Here is a 21,861-nt window from a genome sequence, read left to right as displayed (position 1 = left end):
CCAGATATGCATGATTTTCAATTTCCTAGTCCCACACAATTCTGTTTCAATTCTTTAGCTTTATGGGAATGTGCCACCTCTTGGACCATCCATGTTGAATTCTGCTGTGCTCCAAAGTTCATCACAAGATGTGGTGTTGCTGGCAAGGCCATCCCTAATTGTCCTTGAGAAGGTAGGGGTGAGCTATTTTCTTGAACTGCTGCAACCCTGATGAGGGGATGAAGGTGCTCCCATTGTGCTGTTGGAGAGGGAGTTCCAGGATTTAGTCCTAGTGAGTCCTATTTTCTTGAACTGCTGCAACCCTGATGAGGGGATGAAGGTGCTCCCATTGTGCTGTTGGAGAGGGAGTTCCAGGATTTAGTCCTAGTGAGTCCTAGTCTTTGTGGAAGAATTGTCCAATACATTACTTCCTTCACAACCTGTTCTCCTGATGCCCTACAATTATTTTTTTAACTATTGCTCAACCTGTCCCATTTGCACATTGACACAGTGTATCAGGTGTAAAAGTTAGATGTAGTACACAGCCCTAGACTCCACAACCTCAGCGACAAGTCCACAGTGGTTGAGGGTTATCCTAACCCGGATAAGCAACAGACAATTAGAAGCGATTTAATAGATGTGTGGAAGATTACGAGAGGCACGTACAGGGTGGAAGGTCAGCACCCTTTTTCCCAGGCAGTAATGGACGAATGAAAGCACATGAGGAGCGACGTTGCCAGGCAGTGGAGGCACTCAGGTCAAGGCCTCCCTGTACAGTATATAGACAACATCACTGTTTGTTCACACACAATCGGTCCACAAATTAATCAGCATGTAAGGCCAGTTTGGGACTGTATCAGTGCCAAGGTAAACCTGAATAAGAGCAAGGCAATGCTCTTCGGTAACTGCTCCAACCGGTCCATCATCCCTTTCAGAGTAAGATATGATCACCTGAAAGTGTTGGGGATCTGGTTTGGTGGGGTCAAGGCATATAAGAAGAATTGATCAGAGCAGATCGCAAAGGTCCATCTGAAATTTGGTCTGTGGGTATGGCATTCCCTCTCAATAATGGGGAATAACCTGGTCATCGACTGAGAGGTTCGCTTGGGACTGCTGTAAGTGGCACAGGGGTGGCCCATCACCCACACCTCCGCCCTGGTGGTCACCAGAGCTGTTTTCCAGTTCACATGGCAATCCAAGATGGAGAGGGTCCGAAGGGTCACCACATACAAGTCACTAAGCAATGGGGGCAAGGGCTACCCAACATGGCCACCTTCATGTGTGGCTGAATCAGGCTGTGCGTAGAACCAAGGTACCAAACGTGCTGAGGTTTTACCTGTCCCAGATGCTGTAAAGGATAGCCGTGGCCCTATTGTTGCACAATGTCCCAATTGACTGAACTTTGCCATATCACCTATCCTTCAAGGAAAATATTTTCCAGACCAATACCATCAGACAGTGGTCAGCATAGAACCCAACTGCAGAAACTGAGAGACAAAGACTCAATGGACCCAGTGGGGTGGTTCCCTGAGCAGACTGTCAAGATCATCTGGCAAATTGCCCCATTGCCAGTGCTCACAAAAATGCACCAGGACCTGGACTGGCTGGTGGTGAGAGGAGCCCTCCAAGTCGGATCCTTTCTGAACAACTGGAACATCACTGACCGCACACGTTGTCCTCAACATGACTTCGGTGGAGTGGTGACAGTTGTCCACCTCTTTGCTAAATGCAGATTCACTAAGAGTATGTGGAGAAGGATGCAGGGGTCTTTGTCACCATTCATCCTCAGCAGCAATGTGACAGAAGATTCTACTGGCTATTCCCATGGATGCACATGGAGTCAGACATCCAGAACTGTTGGAAGACCATCAACTCGGAGAAAGACACACCTTAGTCTGCAAAAACCTGTTGGTCTTTCAGGAGATGAAGATGTCACTAAGGAACTGCTGCTGACTGGGAGATTTCAGGCTACAGGTGTATGTACTAAGTGTTAGGTCTGCTTTGTTCATGAATGAGTGAGACAAACACCAGGCTGAGTCGAAATCAGGGTTCTTTGTTCTTTATTACCGGATTGTAACACTTGCGACTAAACATGTTAGTCGGAGAATGCATTCTGCCGTTATCAGCAAAATGGTGATTTTTTATACCCTTGGATACATGCTTAGAACATCATCATATCATTACTTGTCCAATGACTAAAACTGTTGCTATCCTTTCCCTGCTAGCTTCCTGCCTCTCAATCCATCAATGTCTCTCTTATCTTGTAAGTACAAGGATGCATTTACATCTTGTTACAGCCCTGTACAGGGCAGGGTAACTCCTTACACATTCCCATCTCATGATGTTTTACCTTACATAAGGGACGCACTGAGGTTTGGTGTGGACAATGTGAGGACACTGTAGTGTAGGACTACAGTCAAGAGTCCTCCCATTACCCAGCATTGAGGGGCTGAGACCAGGGGAAATCCCTCAAACAACCGGGAGGAGGGGGGGGAAATGAGGGAGAAGCGACAAGGTACCACAAGGGTGGTAATGGTGTATTGAGAGAACAAATGTAACAATGTATATTGATGCGAATGTATAGATATGATTGACACTAGGGGTGTGAGAAGACTGAATGGTTTTCTCATTTGTAATAAATTTATTGTGAATAAAGGCTATCTTTTGAAAAATGTAATGGCCAATGCCAAAGGGCATCCACTTAAGGTAAATGGAGGAAAATTTAGGGGAGACATCAGAGGTTTTTTTTTTGGTAAAACACTGGGTGCAGTGGGCATCTGGAATGCATTGCCGGGCTGCTGGTTGAGGCGGGTACTATATGGACATTTAAAAGACTCTTAGATAGACACGTGAATGCAAGAACAAATACTTGGTTGAGAGTGAGGCATGGAAGGGTTAGATTGATGGTGTAGGTTTATAAAGGTCAACTGAAGGGCCTGTACTGTGCTGTAATGCTCTGGATCATCTGGACTAGAGGACTTTCACTGTGGGGAGACATTTAACAGGCTGGATCAAAAGAGGCTGAGGGTAGAGTATAACTTTGTGAAAAGAATAGATGGGAGAGATAGTATTAAAGTTAGCAAACACAATGGGTATGGTTTAAGGTGTGAGGAACAAGTTTTAAGGGTATGGTTTATTGCACAAAGCATGGCTGATATCTGGAACTCAATGCAAGAGGAGGTAGTGAAATCAGATACAGTCACTTTATGATATTTAAATAGGCAAAACAGAGAAGGGGAAACAATGGACTGAAGGCCTCGTTTCTATGCTGTACAAGTCTACGACAGTACAAAGGTTTAATGGGATGAAGGGTTAATGTTGGTGGAAATGTTGACTCTGCACAAAGAGAGGTGCATCTTAGTGAAGAATGCAAGGTTCAAGGGAAGGCTGTCTGGATGGGTGCTGAGAGTGGGGATCCCAGGACCAGAGGCCATCGTTTCAGAATAAGGGTCCGGTGTTTTCAGATGAGAATGAGGAGGAATGTATTCTCTTCTGAACCTTTGGAAATCTCTGCATCGTAGGATTCAATCAAAACTACAGAAAGCTAAACAAACTTCCTTCCCCCACACAACAATCCCCTTCCCAGCACACAGAAGGCCATACAGATGCTGACTGATCTGATGCGGAGACAGACACATGTAGACTCAAGGACAGGCAGATACACACTTGCACATTCACACCTTTTTCCTAGGCCCGTCCCATCACCCTGATCTCCTCCTCCTCATCCCTCCCCAACTGTTTATTCACGACCCCTTTCCCCTCTCAGCTGCCCTGTCTCACCCTCCTCACTATAGACTGATCTTGCCCATTCTCCCAGGATGAGATGCAGGGGAGGGTTCTTACATGGAAGGGGAGCGTCATGTGGGGAAGGGTGCATGATGCAGAGGAGGGGAGTTGTGTGGGGAAGGGAAAGGGGTGTCAAGCAGGGGATCCAACATGTACCCAAAGTAGGCGAGAGCATATGCAAGTGATCACCACAGAGGGCCATGACGAGGGACAGAGGCATTACCTGGAACCCAGATCCTGCACCAGTCACCAACCCCTGCACATAGTCTTCATACAGACATTACCCATCTCACTGTCTGCACACTGCCTCCTTGCTGTTCCTGGGATCTTACTGTGCCTGAACCGTAACACTAACTCTCAACAGGTGAAGAATGCTTTGGCATGTCCAGCATTGTGTAAAATGTTTCTCTTGAGTGCCAGTCTGGTAGGGTAGAGGGTACTCCCACCTCCTCGCTACTCAAGCTAAGGGTAGAATATCCAATTTGTATATGGCCAAACCAGCTGACATCCACTCCACCTTCAGGCACAGTCAAGCCTCCTCTCTCCATGGGTGAAGAAACCCTCCATAGACCCAGAGAGCACCTCCTCTTCCTTCAACAAGTAAACCATTTCATGTTCTTTTTAATTCATTCAAGATTGTGGACTTCACAGGTCGAGCCAGGATTTAGTTGCCCATCCTGAATTGCTCGAGAAGGTGGTGTAAGCTAGCTTCTTGAACCGCTGCAGTCCTTGAGATGTGGATGCCCCCACAGTGGTGATGGGAAAGGAGTACAAGGATTTTTAGGGTGAAGGAGCAGTGATATCCTTGACAGGATAGTGTGTGGGTCAGAAGGGGTGGGAGTCGCCTTGCTTTTGCTGCCTTAGAACACTACAGCCCTTCTAGTCTGTGCCAAACCATTTTCTTTTGCCTAGTCTCAATGACCTGCACCCAGTCCATAGCCCTCCATACCTCTCTCATCCATGTACCTGACCAAATTCTTCTTAAATGTTAAAATTGAGTGGTTGGAGAGTTTATCGATTGGGCTGTTGTGTCCTGAATGGTGTCGAGCTTCTCAAGTGTTGATGAAACTGCACTCACCCAGGCAAGTGTCGCTTCTTTCATTTTGTTTGTGGGTTCTTGTTCATCCAAAGTCTAATTTCATTTATGATATCAAGCACGGTAACAGACCATTTTGGCCAACAAGTCTGTGCCGCCCAATTTACACCCAATTAATCTGCACATTCCCCCCCCCACCCACCCCGTAGGTTTCAAATGGTGGGAGGAAACCAGAGCCCCTGGGGCAAATCCACGCAGTCATGGGGAGAACGTACAAACTCCTTACAGAGAGCGTGGGGTTCAAACCCCAGTCACAATCGCTGGCGTAGTAAAGGTGTTGCGCTAACTGCTACGCCAATCATGCCGCCCCACAATGTTTCACAATGAATCATGGGCCGAAGGGCCTGTACCACGCTGTAGCTTTCTCTGACCTACGAACACCCCAATTGCAAAGTGTTTCAAGAGAAAAACACATTAAACATTTTTCAAAATCACTGCCTAATAGGTTTTAAATTACCTGGCAAATAAAAAAAGCTGGACTTCTTAAGTTAAAATGTAACAGAAACTGAAAAATCAACTGTTTCTCTTTCCACAGATACTGTCTGACCTGTTGAGTATTTCCTGCAAATTTTTCTCTTTCTTTATGCAAAATATTTTGTTTCTGCTTTTAGTGAAGGTACAAAAAGCCAGATGACAGAATTGCTTCCTTTTAAATGCAATTTGCTTCCTGTTATGCCTCCCAAAACAAATGCTAAATTTGTAAAATGGAACTGAAATGTTTTTTTTAAAAAACCTACATCCAAAACACCACTGCATTATACAGATTTGCCATCTGTTCCAAGTTGCCCAGAGCAACAGGATGTCTGAAAAGATTGAAATCAACAGGCAGGAAATGAACTGCAGGTGCACCAAGGCGTCTCACACAGAGAAGATTACAGCATTGAACTAAAAAAGATATTCGGTTTGGTCACCAGAAATAAAATTCACCAACATCAGTCTTTTGCTCCCAGCTCCATCCATTCATGTATGCATTCAACAATGGAGATGAGCACAACTGATTACCAATTCCCTCATACACGGACAGAGGTGGGTCACTCCTTCCCTTCACTCATATCTCCCCTGACCAACTGACCCTGAACTGTCCCACCCACTTCTCTGAAGCTCACCCTCTTACCTCCTCGACAGACATGGATAAACCATTAGTCTAAAGGAGAACTTCCATTGAGATTTTCCTGCCTACTCCTTTGGAGTGGACTCCAGTACAGGAAATTGGTCAGATCACCAATGGTGGTGAGCTTCAGCTTTCTATGACTGAATATCACCAACATGCTGTCCTGGGTCAACAGCATTAATACCACAACCAAGAAAGCACATCAATGACTCTACTTCCTGAGAGCTTGCGGAAATTCAGCACGTCTCCAATGTCTCTTGCCAATTTTTAAAAAAAAATCAGTACATCACAGAAAGTATCTAGCCTAGATACATCTTAGTTTGGGATGGGAACTATTCCACCTGAAAATACAGAGTTATGCACACAGATCAGGCAGCCACAATGACCTCCCCCACCCCCCCAATTCATCAACTCCATCTACACCTCCCTGTGTTTTGGAAAAGCTGACAGCATATTAAAGAATCCACCCCACCACAGTCACACTCTCTTCTCCCCCTCCCATCGGACAGAAAATACATGAACTTGAAAACACAAGCCTCCAGATTCAAGGACTCTTTCTTTCCATTATCAGGGTTGAATGGACCTCTCATTGGTAAAAGATAATGCTCCTACACTGTTTAACTGTATTTTTCTCTACATCCTTGCTGTAACAAAACACCTTGCACATTTGTTTAATGATTGCACAGCCTGCTTTGCACGGGAGACTTTCCTATATAGTATGTAAAATCAAACTTTTCACTGTTCCTAAGCACACATGATAATAAACAATTCAAATCTCCTCCATCATGCACAAGGAGTGGAACAATGTGTACACTCTCCAAGGTACCAGCTCTCTCCATCTGTGAAATAATTGGTGCAACTGAATCACATCACCACTTTCTGCTCATTGCAAACCACCAGCAAGGTCGATCAAACGATGCCAACATGTTCCTGAAAGTCTCGAGTACAAGCAGACTGCGCACCATGGACACTGCGGCAACAGTCCAGGGCAGGCCTCTCTCAATGATACAGGATGGACCACAGAGAAGGAAATACATGCCCTGGATAAGGGTGTCACTAATTCACACAATCAGGAATTGAGGAAAAAGTTCACCACTCCATGAGCACACTCCCAGGGAGAGGATGATCTGGACAGCAGGGATAAAATGAGGAATCTGGAGAGGAAGGAAGGATAGGGAGAAGGAGAGGAATGAAGAGGGATGAGGGATTGGAGGTCATGGAGCAGGATGGCCAACTGGAGCTATTCCTAGGTAATTTCAGAACTCAGCATCAATCTCCGTGTGCAGCTGATGTAATAAGAAACAGTAATCTCACCAATGATTGTTTAATAACTCCCAGAACAGGCAACAGGTGCAGGGGAACACCACTGCCTGCAGCAACACCTCCATGTCTCACACACACCAACTCATGGAAATCTAGCCTTCATCACTAGGTCTAAATCCAGGATCTCGCTCCCCAACAGCACTGTGGGAGCACCCTCACCAAGACTGCAGAGTTTCAAAGGGGTTCTCAACCCCCTCCCCCCTACCTCCCCAAGAGGCATTCAGAGATGGGCAATGAATGCTGACTTCTCCAGCGACGTCTAGGTCCCATTAACCAATTAAAGGACTTGTTGGTTCCAGGAATCAGTGGAGAACCTAACAACAGAACTCTTATCAAGTTGGTTGTGTGGCTCAGACCATCCCAACTGATATCCAGGAGAAAGAGTTGAAAACTCAGCCTAGCGTAGGGGATTTGTTTTTTCAAATGATCTGACATAAAGTGTGCTAATAAATGCTGGGGACCAGGCATTAGAGGTTCAGAGCACTCTCCAGTTTCCACTCGAAGTCAGTGTTCAAGAATCAGCTCAAAGCACGGGCTGACACTCCCTGAGCAGCACCGAGGGAAGCTGCACTGTCAGAGGCATCTTCTTTTAGGTAGCTCAACTAAGCAACTTTGGTCGCCCGAAACATTGGTTACCCTTTACTTCCTATGGCGCTTTGTGACTCCTATTGCTCATGACACCAGCGTCTGCAGACTTTCCTGTTTAACTCCAGTCAGCTACTCCACTGTGAAGTGTCTTTGAAGGTTGCCTACCTGAAAAATTTCTCCTCCTGCCTTTGAAGGGAATTCTGTGAGAACCTTTCTCACTGCTCCCCCTCTGTTATTCCTGCTGCTCTCAAGCCTTATATCTGACAAAGGACCCAGGCTCAAAATGATGGATGCCCTTTACTTCTCGTGGATGCTGTGTGACCTGGTGAGTTGTGCCCCCCTGTATATCTGGCCATGTCCAAACTTCCATTGTGACATCCGAACCCATACTGCCCCATTCACATTTCTTGCTCTTGCTGATCTCCACTGACCAGTTTATTAAAGCCTTGTTTTAACACAGCACCCTCTATCTTGACAACCTTTTCTCTCCCCTCGCCCAAATCTCTGTGCTCCTCTGACTCCTGTCCCTCAAATTCATTGCTGTGCCTTCAGCTGCCTGTGCTGTGGAACACCCTCCAAAACATCTCTTCTCTCTTCCTTTAACAAACTCCTTAAAACCTAATATCTCATGTGGTTCAGCGACAGAGTTACACTTGTATCCAGCTCATTTACTTTTGTTTTTAAAAAGGAGTCATTGCCCAACTTCTACTACAAATTCTACAAATACAATCTGTTGAGCCCCAGCAACTCTCCTGGATGGATGCCAAGCCCCCAAAGGTAGCAGAGCTCTCCTCAGAGATCCAATTAATCTTCATTGCTCAACCGCCCAACGTAAACTGATGGTCCTATTGTTGCTGGTGGGGTCCTGTTGCATGTGAAGTGTCTGCCCTGACAACAAAGAACCCAGCAAATAAAGTACCCGGGAATGGCTGAAGAGCTGCTGCCAGAAGTGAAATCCTCACCAGGACCTTCAAACCCTCTCCTGGCGTGGCAGATCACCATTCCCCAAATCACTGCGTGGTCTCTGCCCACCCTGAGGTGCAGTGGACATGATCTTCACCACACAACTCCAACAAAAACAGCTTTGTCCAAGGGATCCCTTTACCTCAACTGAGAGGGATGTGTGACACCATCCATAAATTCAGCTGAGGGCAAAAGTACTTCTCCATCTTGCATTTGTTCCACAGCAGCATAGAGATCATGATATTAACGGACAGGTTCTCAATCTCTCCCATCTCACCTCCAATATCCCACAATAAGGGAGCTCACGAAGACCTATTCCACCCATGGTGACTGCACTCCAGAACCAAGATCATCCTAACAACAGCAGGCAATGTGTATATGCATCAAAATTGTTTCTTTCTGCAGCCACACAGGTACATTTTATGAAAAACTACAAAGGTACACATTAAATTACCCTACTAGGGAAAGGGATGACAAATATAAAATTTAGGTGGATAATAATATTCAAAGTTGCAGATGGTGCAAGAAAAAAAAGTGGTATTTCAACAGTGCAGACAGACCTTTCTGTGGTGTGGGTGTAGTTTATGATTCTGGTAGTACAGGGAGGTTCCAGAGCACGACAGCTACTGGAAAATAAACTGTTCTTGAACCTAGAGGTGTTAGACTTCATTTGTTAATGCTTAGAGGACAAACTCAGAGTTACGATTGGCTCAGTCACTGAAACTATGTTTCACCTTGCTCTCAATCTCGCAAAACAAATACACCTCTATGAAACCACATCTCAGGCCATCACTTGGTAACAACTGACGTTGATGATTCAATCCATCACCACCTTCAATGTGCCATCACAGTTGCTGTCAAGGTAAAATACGTTTGAAGATCTGACACAAAACTCCTGGTCTACTTGGCAGCAGAGATCCTTGTCCTCCTGGTCTACCCACAACAGGCATTTTAAGTTTCTGGAAAGATATAAACCCCCACTGTCATAGAAAACCCCTCCAGATTCACCAATAGGATAAATAAACCAATGTTCAGGGTTCCTTGCTCAGGTCCACATTCCCAACACAGAGGCCCCATTTAAACTCAGCAGCCTACGATGGCTTGGCTTAATCGATCCTGATGAAAAGTCTTGGCCTAAAATGTTGACTAACTGAGTTCCTCCAGCAGGTTCTATGCTGTTCATTTCTCGTCAGCCTGACCCTAGACTCTAACTTAAGATTACCTATTCTGAGCTCCTTCACAGAAACCAAGCACTTGTAGAAAAAAATCCTCAAGGATATTGTCTGTATAAAAACACAACATCTCCACTGAGGCCCTAGAACCTCTGGCCCATGACTGCTCAACGTGACAAGTTACATTCAGAGTGAGCACAAGAAAATAGTAGCCCACTCAGCATCTCAAGCCTACCCCACTTACCTACGCTGGTCTTAATGCCCCTCAGATCCATGTGTTAGCAGCATTCAGAAGTCCACCTCCAAAGTACCCTCCTGGTCTATCAACCATTTCAAAGTACGTACCAGTTTATTGTCATATACACAAGTATGATGTATACAGAAACAGGCCCTTTGGCCCATCTAGTCCATTCCAAATGATTATTCTGCCTTCTCCCATTGACCTGCACCTGGATCACAGCCTTCCATAGGCCTCCAGTTACATCTAACCTCCTCCTTGCTAGTCACACAGGTACACAAGATATACCAACAGTAGAAATGAAATGACCATAATACCCTCAGACAGAAAAATGGATAATAACTATAAATGTCAGAGAAATAAATATCTCGAGTGCAAAAAAAAGTGACATTTCAATAATGAACCGATCTTTTGGTGGTCCAGAGTAGTTAGTGGGTATGGAGAGGATAGTACTGGAGGTTCAAGATCCTTATATCCGTTGGGATAAAAACCTTGAACCTACAAGTGCTGGTCTTCAGACTTCTGTACCTTCTGCCCCAAGATAGCAGTGAGAAGTGGCTGTGACCAGGGTGATGAAGGTTCTTCTTGAGGCTTACAGTAATGCAACCCTCGCATGAGCCCGCAGACACGGCTCGCTTTAACTTCCGTGCAAACTGGCTGGGCTATCGGTCAACCTGTTAGGCAATGCACAGTCGGTTGAAATGCAAGTGATTTTAAACCAGTTCTTAATTTGAAGCAGCCCTTTGCCTACCCGCATGTTGAGGTTGGACTTTAGCACGAGTCCCTGAAATCCGGCCCAGTTCACACAGCTGAATCTGGGAAGAGTTCGGCCAACTGTTGCAGAGTTTGACCAACTCCTGCTCCTGAAAGCGAACGGTCAGTAGAAGCACTCGACTTACTTCTGGCGGGGACTTTGGCGGAGAGTGCGGGAGGAGAGGATTCGAGGTGCACCAACCCGACGCCATCGCAACTCTCGGCGGCGGAAGGCGATGTTTTCTTCACGAAATAAATGACGGGGTCTGCCTCGGCCGGACTACGAGCTGCGCCGCACGCCTCCCCGTTGCTGGCCTGCGCACCAGGGCGGATGGTGAAGCGTCCGTCTGCTGTAGCCGCTTTCTCAACTTGCTGCAATCTCATAGCCCCTGCCAACTGCTCCGCCATGATCAGCGCAGCGGCAGCAGGTCCTGCCCCCGGAGCGCGTGACTGTCAGACCGTCCGGGGCCCGATCAGGGGAAAGAACCGGCGCCCCGGAGGAAGTGGACTGGCGGCCCGGGGATATGTAGCAGCCTCCCGGGGAGGATATACCGGCGGCCCGAGGATACTTACCAGTCTCCCGAGGGAATGGCTCGACGGCCTGGGGAGGGGGTGTGGATAAACCGGGAAAGAGTATCAGCGCCCCGGGGGGGAATGGACTGGCGGCCCGGGGAAATGTAGCAGCGCCTCGGGGGGAATGGACCGGCGGCCCGGGGGGGAATGGACTGGCGGCCCGGGGAAATGTAGCAGCGCCTCGGGGGGAATGGACCGGCGGCCCGGGAGGGATGGAAAACGTCCCGGGGAAATGTAGCAGCGTCCTGGAGAAACGGAGGAAATATATTGGCGTCTCAAGGAAATGGGGGAATTGTACCGGAGTCCCAGGGAAATTTATTGGTGTCTGGGGAAATTTTAATCGGCGTCTTGGCCAACGTACCAGCATTCCGGGAAAATGTTACTATATCAGCATCGGAGTCTGTGAAAATTTTCGTCTGGGGGAATGTATCAGCGTCCCGTGAAATGTTTGAATGTCACCAGAGAAGTAAATACAGAGTAGGAATCGGCCACTCATCTCTCAAACCTGCCCATCTCTGATCCACTAAACATGACCTTGTCTTCACCAATCTCACTTAAAATATCTGGTCTTGCATCCAATTCCATTGCAATGATAATATTACTTGCTGAACCTGCATATTAACTTTTGTTAGGAGACACCGTGGTTGAAGTAAAAGCAGTAGCAAACACAGAACAAACCTTTACACTGTATACCTCAGTACATCTGACAATATAATTGAACGTTACATCACTTTTGCAGCTTCTCAGTCTGAACATGACCTGTTTATTCCACTGTCCATTCATGAACCAATCCTTTTTTGGTGGAGTAACCCTAATGCTGTTTCATAACTTTTTGTGTAGCCTTTTAATAAACTCAAACAGAATCTTTTCTGACTTCACTTCCACCCTACCTAAATCATACATTTCAACATGGATGTCAGAGGAACTGGTTTATAGTCTCTTTCTCTCTCCTGTCTTTCTTAAATAGTGAAGTTTTAGGCTCCAATTTGTGGGAACTGTTCAGGAATCAATGGAAGGTTTGAAGAGAGCAATCTGCATTCACAATCTCCCCAGTCAACACCTACAAATGCAAGAATGCCAGTCATCTGGTTTTGGGAATTAATCACATTTTAGTGCTATTAATTTATTCAATGATTATTTTTCACTGAACTTCATTGCTTCCAATTCCACATTTAGTCTTGGCCTGTAGACCTTATCCTGCAGGTTTTGTGGAGACAGACAGAAACAACAATGAGTAGGATGCAGGAAGAAGATAGAGAATCTGGTGGAGTCAGGAAAACAATCTCTTCTTCAATACCACTGAATTAAAAGAGCTGGCCATTGATTAGGAAGCAGGGTGGACCTCATGTCTGTCTGTATCAATGGTGCTGAGGTGGAGACGGAAGAGAGCTTTAAGATCTTAAAAGTTAATACCCTGACAAACCTGAGAAAGAGCTGAGGCTCAAAACGTTGACTGCATTTTTCTTCCTATGGATGCTGCGTGACCTGCTGAGTGTCTCCAACATTTTTGTGTATTGTACCAATGGACTGTTCTACTCAAACCACATTAACACTGGCCCAGAAAGCACAGTAACCCCTCCACTTGCTTAGAAGTCACAAGAAATTTGGCATATTCCCAGTGTCCCTTACCAGTTTTTATATATGCACCATAGAAAGTATCCTGTCCAGACGTATCCCAACTTGGGTCAGGAACTACCCTACTCAAAGTCACAAGACACTGCAGAAAGCTGTGAACACATTTCAGGCCATCATACACCCCTGTCCCCTCTGTCTACACCTCTCACTGTCTCAGGAGAGCTGCCAACACATTAAAGGGCCCATCCCACCTCAGCCACATTCTCTTCTTTTCCCTCCTCTCAGGCTGAAGGTACACAAGCTCAAAAGTACAAACCTCCAGGTACAAGGACAGTTCCTTCCTCATTGTTATCAGATTCAACTCTGTTGTTCAAATAATTAAAAAAAAACAGTATAGAGATATATAAACTAAACTAACAAACTAGTCCTGACCCCCTAACCTAATAGTAGAAATTAGAAGTTGGGATGTCTTAAAACAATTAAATTTGATAATAAACTAGAAAATGTTCCATAACAAATAAAAATAGTTGACAAGAATGGAAAAACAATAATAAAACATATCATTAAAGTGGGTTTAAAAATCATGAAAGAAATTCATAAACGCGTGCCACATTCTATCAAACTCAATAGCAGTATTGGTTAGAGCATATCTAATCTCTAAATTTAAACAAGCTAAAGTTTGGCACATCCACTGGAAATAGGCAGGTGGAATTAAATCTTTACACCTAAGCAAAATAGATCTTCTAGTCATTAGCATCATGAATGCAACAATACGGGCATCACCATTCCAAATAATACCATAATTGGATTCAGCTGTAAATTAACAACTAAAATTGTAAAGTGTTAAAAATTTCTTTCCAATGAGATTCCAATGTTAGGTGAAACCAAAATAAGTGAACTAATGATGCCACACCGTTGTTATATCTGTCGCAACAGGGATTGACCACTGGAAATATTTGTGGCAATTTATCTTGAGATGTACGCCCGGTGTGCAACCTTAAGTTGGATCAGTGAATGAAGGGCACAGATTGAGGATGTATTAAAAGTTTAAAAATCCTTTCCCACAAATCGTCAGAAATAGTTAATTGTAAATCCTGTTCCCATGCTCTTCTAATCTTATCAATTGGACTCTAATGTAATTTTAATATATCAATAATGTGAACAATTAAGACCTCTGGGAAGGATGCAAGAGAAAATTAAATCAACAACACCTTCTTCCTGAGTATGAGGAAAGTTTATTAACTGGACATTCAAAAAATTCCTAATCTGCCGATACCTAAAAAATTGTAAATTTGGAAGATTAAATTTAATAAATAGTTGCTCAAAAGACATGAGACAACTATCAACAAATAGATCTTGAAAACATACAATACCTTTCTCTTTCTATTTAGAAAAGGTCTGATCAATCCTGGAAGGAGAAAAAAAAAATGATATAAAACTGGCTAAAGAGAAATTCTTCAGTCAAAAAAATCTTCACAATTGATACCATCTATGTAAAGTATGTTTCTGTCATCTGTTAACCTTAGCTAAAGAAAAAGGAAGTGCAGCTGACAAGCAACCATACAAAAGAAAATTTCTTAATTGATTAGAATTTCAAAGTTGCCCATAGAGGGCAATCTAACATCGGAATATTGAATCCAAAAAGTAACATAATGAATGTTAATAGCCCAATATTAAAATCTAACATTGGACAAAGGCAACATTCCATCCCTTTTGGTTTTTTGAAAAAAAAAATGAGTCAATCTTGGACTCTTATTTTGCCAGATATAAGAGGAAATAATGGAATCCAAAGATTCAAAAATTTTACGGATAAAAGTCGGTATTGCTTAAAAAAATAAAGTGGCTTGGGAAGAACATTCATTTTAATGGGGTTAACTCGACCAACTAATGTCATAGAAGGAGGCGACCATTTAGTCAATGATCCTTTCACTTGTCTAATCAAGGGAATAAAACTTTCCTTAAATAAATTATTATGATTCTTTGTAACTGTAAGACCTAAATAGGCATGGAAGCATTAAAAGGGAATAGCTTGAGAGGGGGGGGGGGGGGGTGGTTTGGGAGGAAAGGGGGGGGGGAGAAAAAGTCACTGTATATGTGTGAAAAGAAATAGTGTATATCATGGCTAATGTGATTTATGGTGTGAAAAAAAAAAATTAAAAAAAAAGGAATAGCTCACTCTTGTGAAGATTTAATTTATAATCTGAAAAAAAAAACTAAACTGCAACAATAATAACAACATGACAGGGACAGACTTCTCAGGATCAGAAATGTATGGTAACAAATCATCAGCATACAGAGACTTTATGAACCTTTTCCCTCTCCAGATCCCTTTAATATCCTCAAAGTCCCAATAAGCTATAGCCAATGGCTCCAAAGCTAAATCAAACAGTAATGGACTCAGAGGGCACCCCTGTCTAGTACCACGGTATAACCTAAATTAAGCAGATAACTGAATATTACTGAGGACAGAAGGCAGGAAACAAACCCTGGAGCAATATTAAATCTCAAAGTTTCAAACAAATACTGCCATTCCACCCTATCATACGCCTTTTTGGCATTCAGGGAAATTACACATTCTACCATTTTAGCTGATGGTGAATAAATAATATTCAATAATCAGCGAATATTAAAATGTGAGTTACAATTTTTAATAAAACCTGTCTGATCATTAGAAATAATTAAAGGTAAAAAAAATTCCAGCCTATTAGCTAATATTTTAGAAAGTAACTGCATCAACATTCAATAATAAGATTGGCCTGTAGGAGGTGCAATCATCAAATCTTTATTCTTTTTGGGGCTCAAAGAGATCAAAGCTCCATAAAATTGTGGGGACACTACCCTTGCCTACAGAATCTGAATGAACTGTTTAAATGGGGATAAATGAATAAAAGATTTTTTAAAAATCTGCAGGATAACCATCAGGACTAGGAGCCTTTCCCAATTGAACAAATCCAATAGCTTTAACAATTTCTTCTGTAGAAACAGTTTGTCTAAAAAGGTACAACTCTGAAGATAACTTGAGAATGTTTAATTTAACTCAAGAAATTTTTCAATGAAATGGTATTGCCAGGAAATTCAGATTTATGCAAATGAGAATAAAATTCTTTCAATGCATAATTTTTTTTCTTTATGGTTTGTCACAGATCCCCATCCTTTTTATGAATTTTTGTAATCTGCCTTCTAACAGAAGCTTTTAATTGATTAGCCAAAAATTTCCCTGGCCTGTCATCATTATATAAAACTGACTCTTGCTTTTTAACAGTTTTCAATTGGATATGTAAGCAGTAAATCATGTTTAACTTGTTTTTCAGCTTTTCTTTAAACAAAATAAAACATCGTCTATCAATTTCCTTTAAACTGTCAACCAATTCCTTTAATTCTCTGTTAGCTTGAAACACCATTTTCAATCTTTTTACTGCCTGTTAATGTTCAATTATTGTCACATACTTAAATATACAAAATTAGGGTTGTAATTTTGTGTGCCTGTCCAGACCAGCAGACAACTTGAGTTCCAGGCACCCATATCACCTGTTATACTCAACAGTAGGTTGACTTCTAGAGAGTAGTGGATTTGAGAATAAATAATTCAATTTAATTCAAATATTATTTGTTTAATTTCACTGCCATTTCCTTATAGTCATACAATTGCACAGCAAGGAAGCAGGCCATTCTGTCCACCATCCATGCTGAGCAGTGGACACCTATCTGAACAAACCCCATAGGCTAGCACATAGTCCAAAGCATCTGAACTCTTTCTAAGTGCTGTCAGTGACTCAGCCTTGACCACTCAATGGATTGCAGGTACTCACCACTCCCCAGCTGAAAGAGATCTCCCTCGAAATCTACATCCAGTGAAAATACACCAAGCTTCCTGAGTCGTCATAACAGAAATGGTCAATTCTGGATTATATCCTGGTTAATCCTCTCTCTACAGCATGATCACATCCTTCTGATAGCAAAGTGAGCAGACCCTCACACCAGCTAGGTATGACTAACAATTTTAAAAGTCTGAACATGATCTTGCTACATCTGTATCCAATGACCCGATTAATGAAGCCCAGTATCTTCTATATCTTCCTAACCAGTTTAAACAACTCTGCCTGATGCTTTCAATGATTCACTGATGTACTCCAAGTACACCCTTAAGGTCTCTGTACTGTTCCTCAGTACACCCTTAAGGTCTCTGTACTGTTCCTCAGTACACCCTTAAGGTCTCTGTACTGATCCTCAGTACACCCTTAAGGTCTCTGTACTGATCCTCAGTACACCCTTAAGGTCTCTGTACTGATCCTCAGTACACCCTTAAGGTCTCTGTACTGTTCCTCAGGACACCCTTAAGGTCTCTGTACTGTTCCTCAGGACACCCTTAAGGTCTCTGTACTGTTCCTCAGGACACCCTTAAGGTCTCTGTACTGTTCCTCAGTACACCCTTAAGGTCTCTGTACTGATCCTCAGTACACCCTTAAGGTCTCTGTACTGATCCTCAGTACACCCTTAAGGTCTCTGTACTGTTCCTCAGTACACCCTTAAGGTCTCTGTACTGTTCCTCAGGACACCCTTAAGGTCTCTGTACTGTTCCTCAGGACACCCTTAAGGTCTCTGTACTGTTCCTCAGGACACCCTTAAGGTCTCTGTACTGTTCCTCAGGACACCCTTAAGGTCTCTGTACTGTTCCTCAGGACACCCTTAAGGTCTCTACTGTTCCTCAGGACACCCTTAAGGTCTCTGTACTGTTCCTCAGGACACCCTTAAGGTCTCTGTACTGTTCCTCAGGACACCCTTAAGGTCTCTGTACTGTTCCTCAGTACACCCTTAAGGTCTCTGTACTGTTCCTCAGGACACCCTTAAGGTCTCTGTACTGTTCCTCAGGACACCCTTAAGGTCTCTGTACTGTTCCTCAGGACACCCTTAAGGTCTCTGTACTGTTCCTCAGGACACCCTTAAGGTGTCTGTACTGTTCCTCAGGACACCCTTAAGGTCTCTGTACTGTTCCTCAGTACACCCTTAAGGTCTCTGTACTGTTCCTCAGTACACCCTTAAGGTCTCTGTACTGTTCCTCAGTACACCCATAAGGTCTCTGTACTGTTCCTCAGTACACTCTTAAGGTCTCTGTACTGTTCCTCAGTACACCCTTAAGGTCTCTGTACTGTTCCTCAGTACACCCTTAAGGTCTCTGTACTGTTCCTCAGTACACCCTTAAGGTCTCTGCACTGTTCCTCAGTACACCCTTAAGGTCTCTCATTAGCCAGATCCCCCTGATGTCTTTCTTGGCCACAGGTATCAGTTTTCCAAACTCCAGTAAAGATTTAAAACTCAACTAGAGCCCAAGCATTCTCTTTCTTGCCTCCTGGAGCAGCCTGGTATGGATTCTACAATTCATGGACGTTGTTGCATCCTAGTCTGTTGGTTTTACCTTGTAAAGATACAGCGAGAGCTGAAATATTAGGAGCACTGACCCAGAGATGAGAAACTCGGTGTGAAGTTGCTAGGAAAGGGTACAGTCCCAAACCTTTGACAGAACTGTGCAATGTTTATCTCCCATGCCGTTTGATTACTGTAGAAGCTTGCTGTGTACAAATTGGATTCTGCTTTCACTCATTGGCTCTTATGAAAGGTGTTTGACCAATCAATGTAAATGTGTCTAGCTCCATGTGATTCCTCTGTTTCCATCTCTTCTTTGCCTACTCTATTTCTTGCCTACTTTTAAAAAATTAATCTCCACATCCCCCCCCCCCCCTCACCCCCTTCCCAATGGTCTCTCCACCTCTCAAATCAAGTCAAGTTTATTGTCAAGTAAAACCTGACAAAACAGTGTAGCCGGTCCTTGGTGCAAAACATGCAGACACACGACCAGGTATAGCATGCAGATAATAATATATATAGTCAGGATAAGTATTCATACATACAAATAAATAAATAAATACATTTTGTTTCATGGATATGAAAGTCTCAGATGGTTAGTGTGATCAGTTCCTTAGCATTCTCACTGCCCGAAGGAAGAAACTTTCTCAACCTGGTGGCGCTGGCTCTGATACTCCTGTATCTCTTTCCTGACAAGAGCAACTGAAAGATGCCGTGTGTGGGGTGGAAGGGGTCCTCAATAATTTTGCATGCCCTCTTCAGATAAAGATCCTGCTTGATCACAATGATAGGAGACTCCAGTGATCCTCTCTGTCACTCTTATGGTCCTGTGGACTGACTTCTGATCAATTTCTCTGCAGCAACCATACCATGCTGTGATGCAGCCAGCCAGGATCCCCTTGAAAGAGCTCCTGTAGAAGGTTGATATTGTAACAATATTAATATTTGGGGAGAATTTATAAGATTTAGAGTAGGTCATCTTTCACAAGTAGGTGTTAATTGAATTGTCATAAAATGAATGACCATTGTTTGGAACTGGAGACACGATGGGTGATGGAAGATCTTTTCAAAGGTTTTGCCAAAGTGTGCAGGAAGGTCATTCTTGGGTTGTTTTCCTAAGATAACAACTTGAGCAGAAGGAAGAATTCCTGTTGTTTGCTGGAGAAGGTGGGGCTTTTGCAAGTCACATGAGTCACATGCTTTTCACTGGAGTGGCAGTTGGAAGAGAGAGAGAGAGAGAAAGTTCAGTTAACAGCTCAGTCAGTCAGTCAGTCAGTGTGGGACACTGACAGGTAACTGAAAAGTCCAAGCCAGGAAAAAACTGTTTGAAACTGATGAACGCAAGTCCCAGAGCAGTAGATGGCTGGAAGTGGTATCTGTCTGATGTTTCTCTTGAAATAGAGGAAGGAATGGAACTCTGTGGTAGCTTGAAAAAAGTGGTTACCATCTGGAAGACCCTGTTGGGGAAAGTTTAATCAGCGAGACCCTGAGGTGACTAGTGGTACCTCAGTTGTGGAAATCCTGGAGTAACAAATATCTCTCTCTGCAAACCCTACAAGAACCTTCCTGAGTGGTAAACATTTACCTGGTGAACTTTATACATGTTAAATTCTGTGCACAGTATGGTGATTGGCTGCAACCAGAGAACTTGGAAGAAGGAGAAGTGAGATTGAACTGTGAACCAAAGAAGTTTTCTTAAATCCACACACACACATTACATACACGTGCGCTTATAATTAGAAGGGGTAATTTGGGTTAGTATAGAGTATAGTAAGTATAGAGTTAAGTTAAAATTTGATTCTATTTTCATGTTTGAAGTTGATTAAAAATAACTTTTGTTTTAAAAACCACTTGACTTGGTGAATATCTATTGCTGCTGGGATTTGGAGTCCTTTGGGCTCATAACAATATAATGAAAGCAGGTAGCCTTGCCCGCTTCAGTCTTCACAGGAAGTGCAGTCCCTGTTGCACCTTCCTGACAAGTGAGATTTATTTTTAGACATCCATCACGGTAACAGACCTTTTCAGCCCATGAGCCCATGCCACCCAATTACACTCAATACAACATCTGGTACATTTTGAATAGTGGGAGGAAACCCACACAGACATGGGAAGAACGTACAAACTCCTTACAGACAGCGCAGGATTCGAACCCTGGTCCCAATTGATGGTGATGTAACAGCATTGCACAAACCGCTACACTAACCGTGCTACCCCTGTGAGTCCACGATAGGTCACTAGTCAAGTGAACTCCTAGGAACTTGGTGTTCTCCACTCTCTTCACTACAGAGTTATCGAGGTGTAGTGGAGGGGGTTGGGGGTCATACTTGGTCCTCCTGAAGTCCAAAATCATCCACTTTGTCTTGTCCATGTTGAGACTCAGGTGTTACTCTTGCACCATTTCATGATATTTTTCACTTCTCTTTAATGTGGCCCATCGATGTTGCTGATGAGGCCAACAATTGTTGTGCCATCTGCAAACTTGATGATTCTGATGGAACTGGTTCTGGCGATGCAGTCGTTGGTCAGTAGCATGAACCGACCAATACCAGATCACTTCTTGGACTCTCCTCAGCTTATTCTCACCTTGATATCTTTTACATCATCCTTTCCAATTGTAGTCTTGATCAAGGTTCTTTACTTTTGAAAATTTTATTTATATATTTTTAAATACATACAATAAAATTTTACTAAAAACTATACTCCTACTAACCCCCCACCAAAACCCAGCTCTGCATCCTATCAATGTCCCCCTGCAACCTCTGGCAACCCTCCAGACTATCCACAACATCACCAACCTTCATTTCATCTGCAAACATATGAACTCACACTTCCACTTCCTCATCCAGATCACTGATAAAAATCACAAAGAGAAAGGGCCCCCTTATTTTCCGAACAAGACTTGCATGGGCAAACTTATCAAATGCCTTATTGAAATCCTTATACACCACATCCATGACTCTACCTTCATCTATGTGCTTTGATACATCTTCAAAGAATTCAATCAGGCTCATACTCTAACACTATACTCTGTACTTTTGTTTTATTATTGCACTATCTGCTGTACTCGAATATGGATTGACTTTCCTGGATAGCACGTAAAACAATGCCTTTCACTGTACCTCAGTACACATGATGTGAATCAGTAACATTCAATTTGAATCAATATATATCAACCAGGATACCGAGGAGATCTCATAAAATAAACATGGTCGAGAAGTGGCATATATTAGTGGTACTGCATGTCTTGACTAATTTTTATCTCTCAGATCATCATTATACAGATGATATTAGAATTATCTAATTAGAATTGAGCACTAAAGTATGCAGCAGTTGGTGAACT

At 43.4% G+C, this 21,861-nt stretch overlaps 1 protein-coding gene across 5 annotated transcripts in view; it reads right to left on the bottom strand.

Moving 5' to 3' along the window:
• rufy3 (RUN and FYVE domain containing 3) overlaps positions 1-11,463 on the bottom strand; it is a 70,360-nt gene extending 58,897 nt beyond the window's left edge. For 2 of the 5 annotated variants that reach the window (XM_069925558.1, XM_069925555.1), the window contains exon 1: positions 11,156-11,461. In XM_069925558.1, the coding sequence (XP_069781659.1) occupies positions 11,156-11,417 (262 nt within the window). In that variant the 5' untranslated portion in view covers positions 11,418-11,461. Of the gene's footprint in view, positions 1-8,048; positions 8,207-11,155 lie in introns of those variants that run through there. The other 3 variants (XM_069925554.1, XM_069925565.1, XM_069925561.1) reach the window with 3 other exon arrangements.
• Between the last annotated feature and the right edge of the window lie 10,398 nt (positions 11,464-21,861).

Source organism: Narcine bancroftii, chromosome 3 (genome assembly GCF_036971445.1).
Source record: "Narcine bancroftii isolate sNarBan1 chromosome 3, sNarBan1.hap1, whole genome shotgun sequence".
NCBI classification, from domain to species: domain Eukaryota; kingdom Metazoa; phylum Chordata; class Chondrichthyes; order Torpediniformes; family Narcinidae; genus Narcine; species Narcine bancroftii.
Note: the sequence above shows the minus strand (reverse complement) of the source record. Positions and strands in the feature narration are given on the sequence as shown.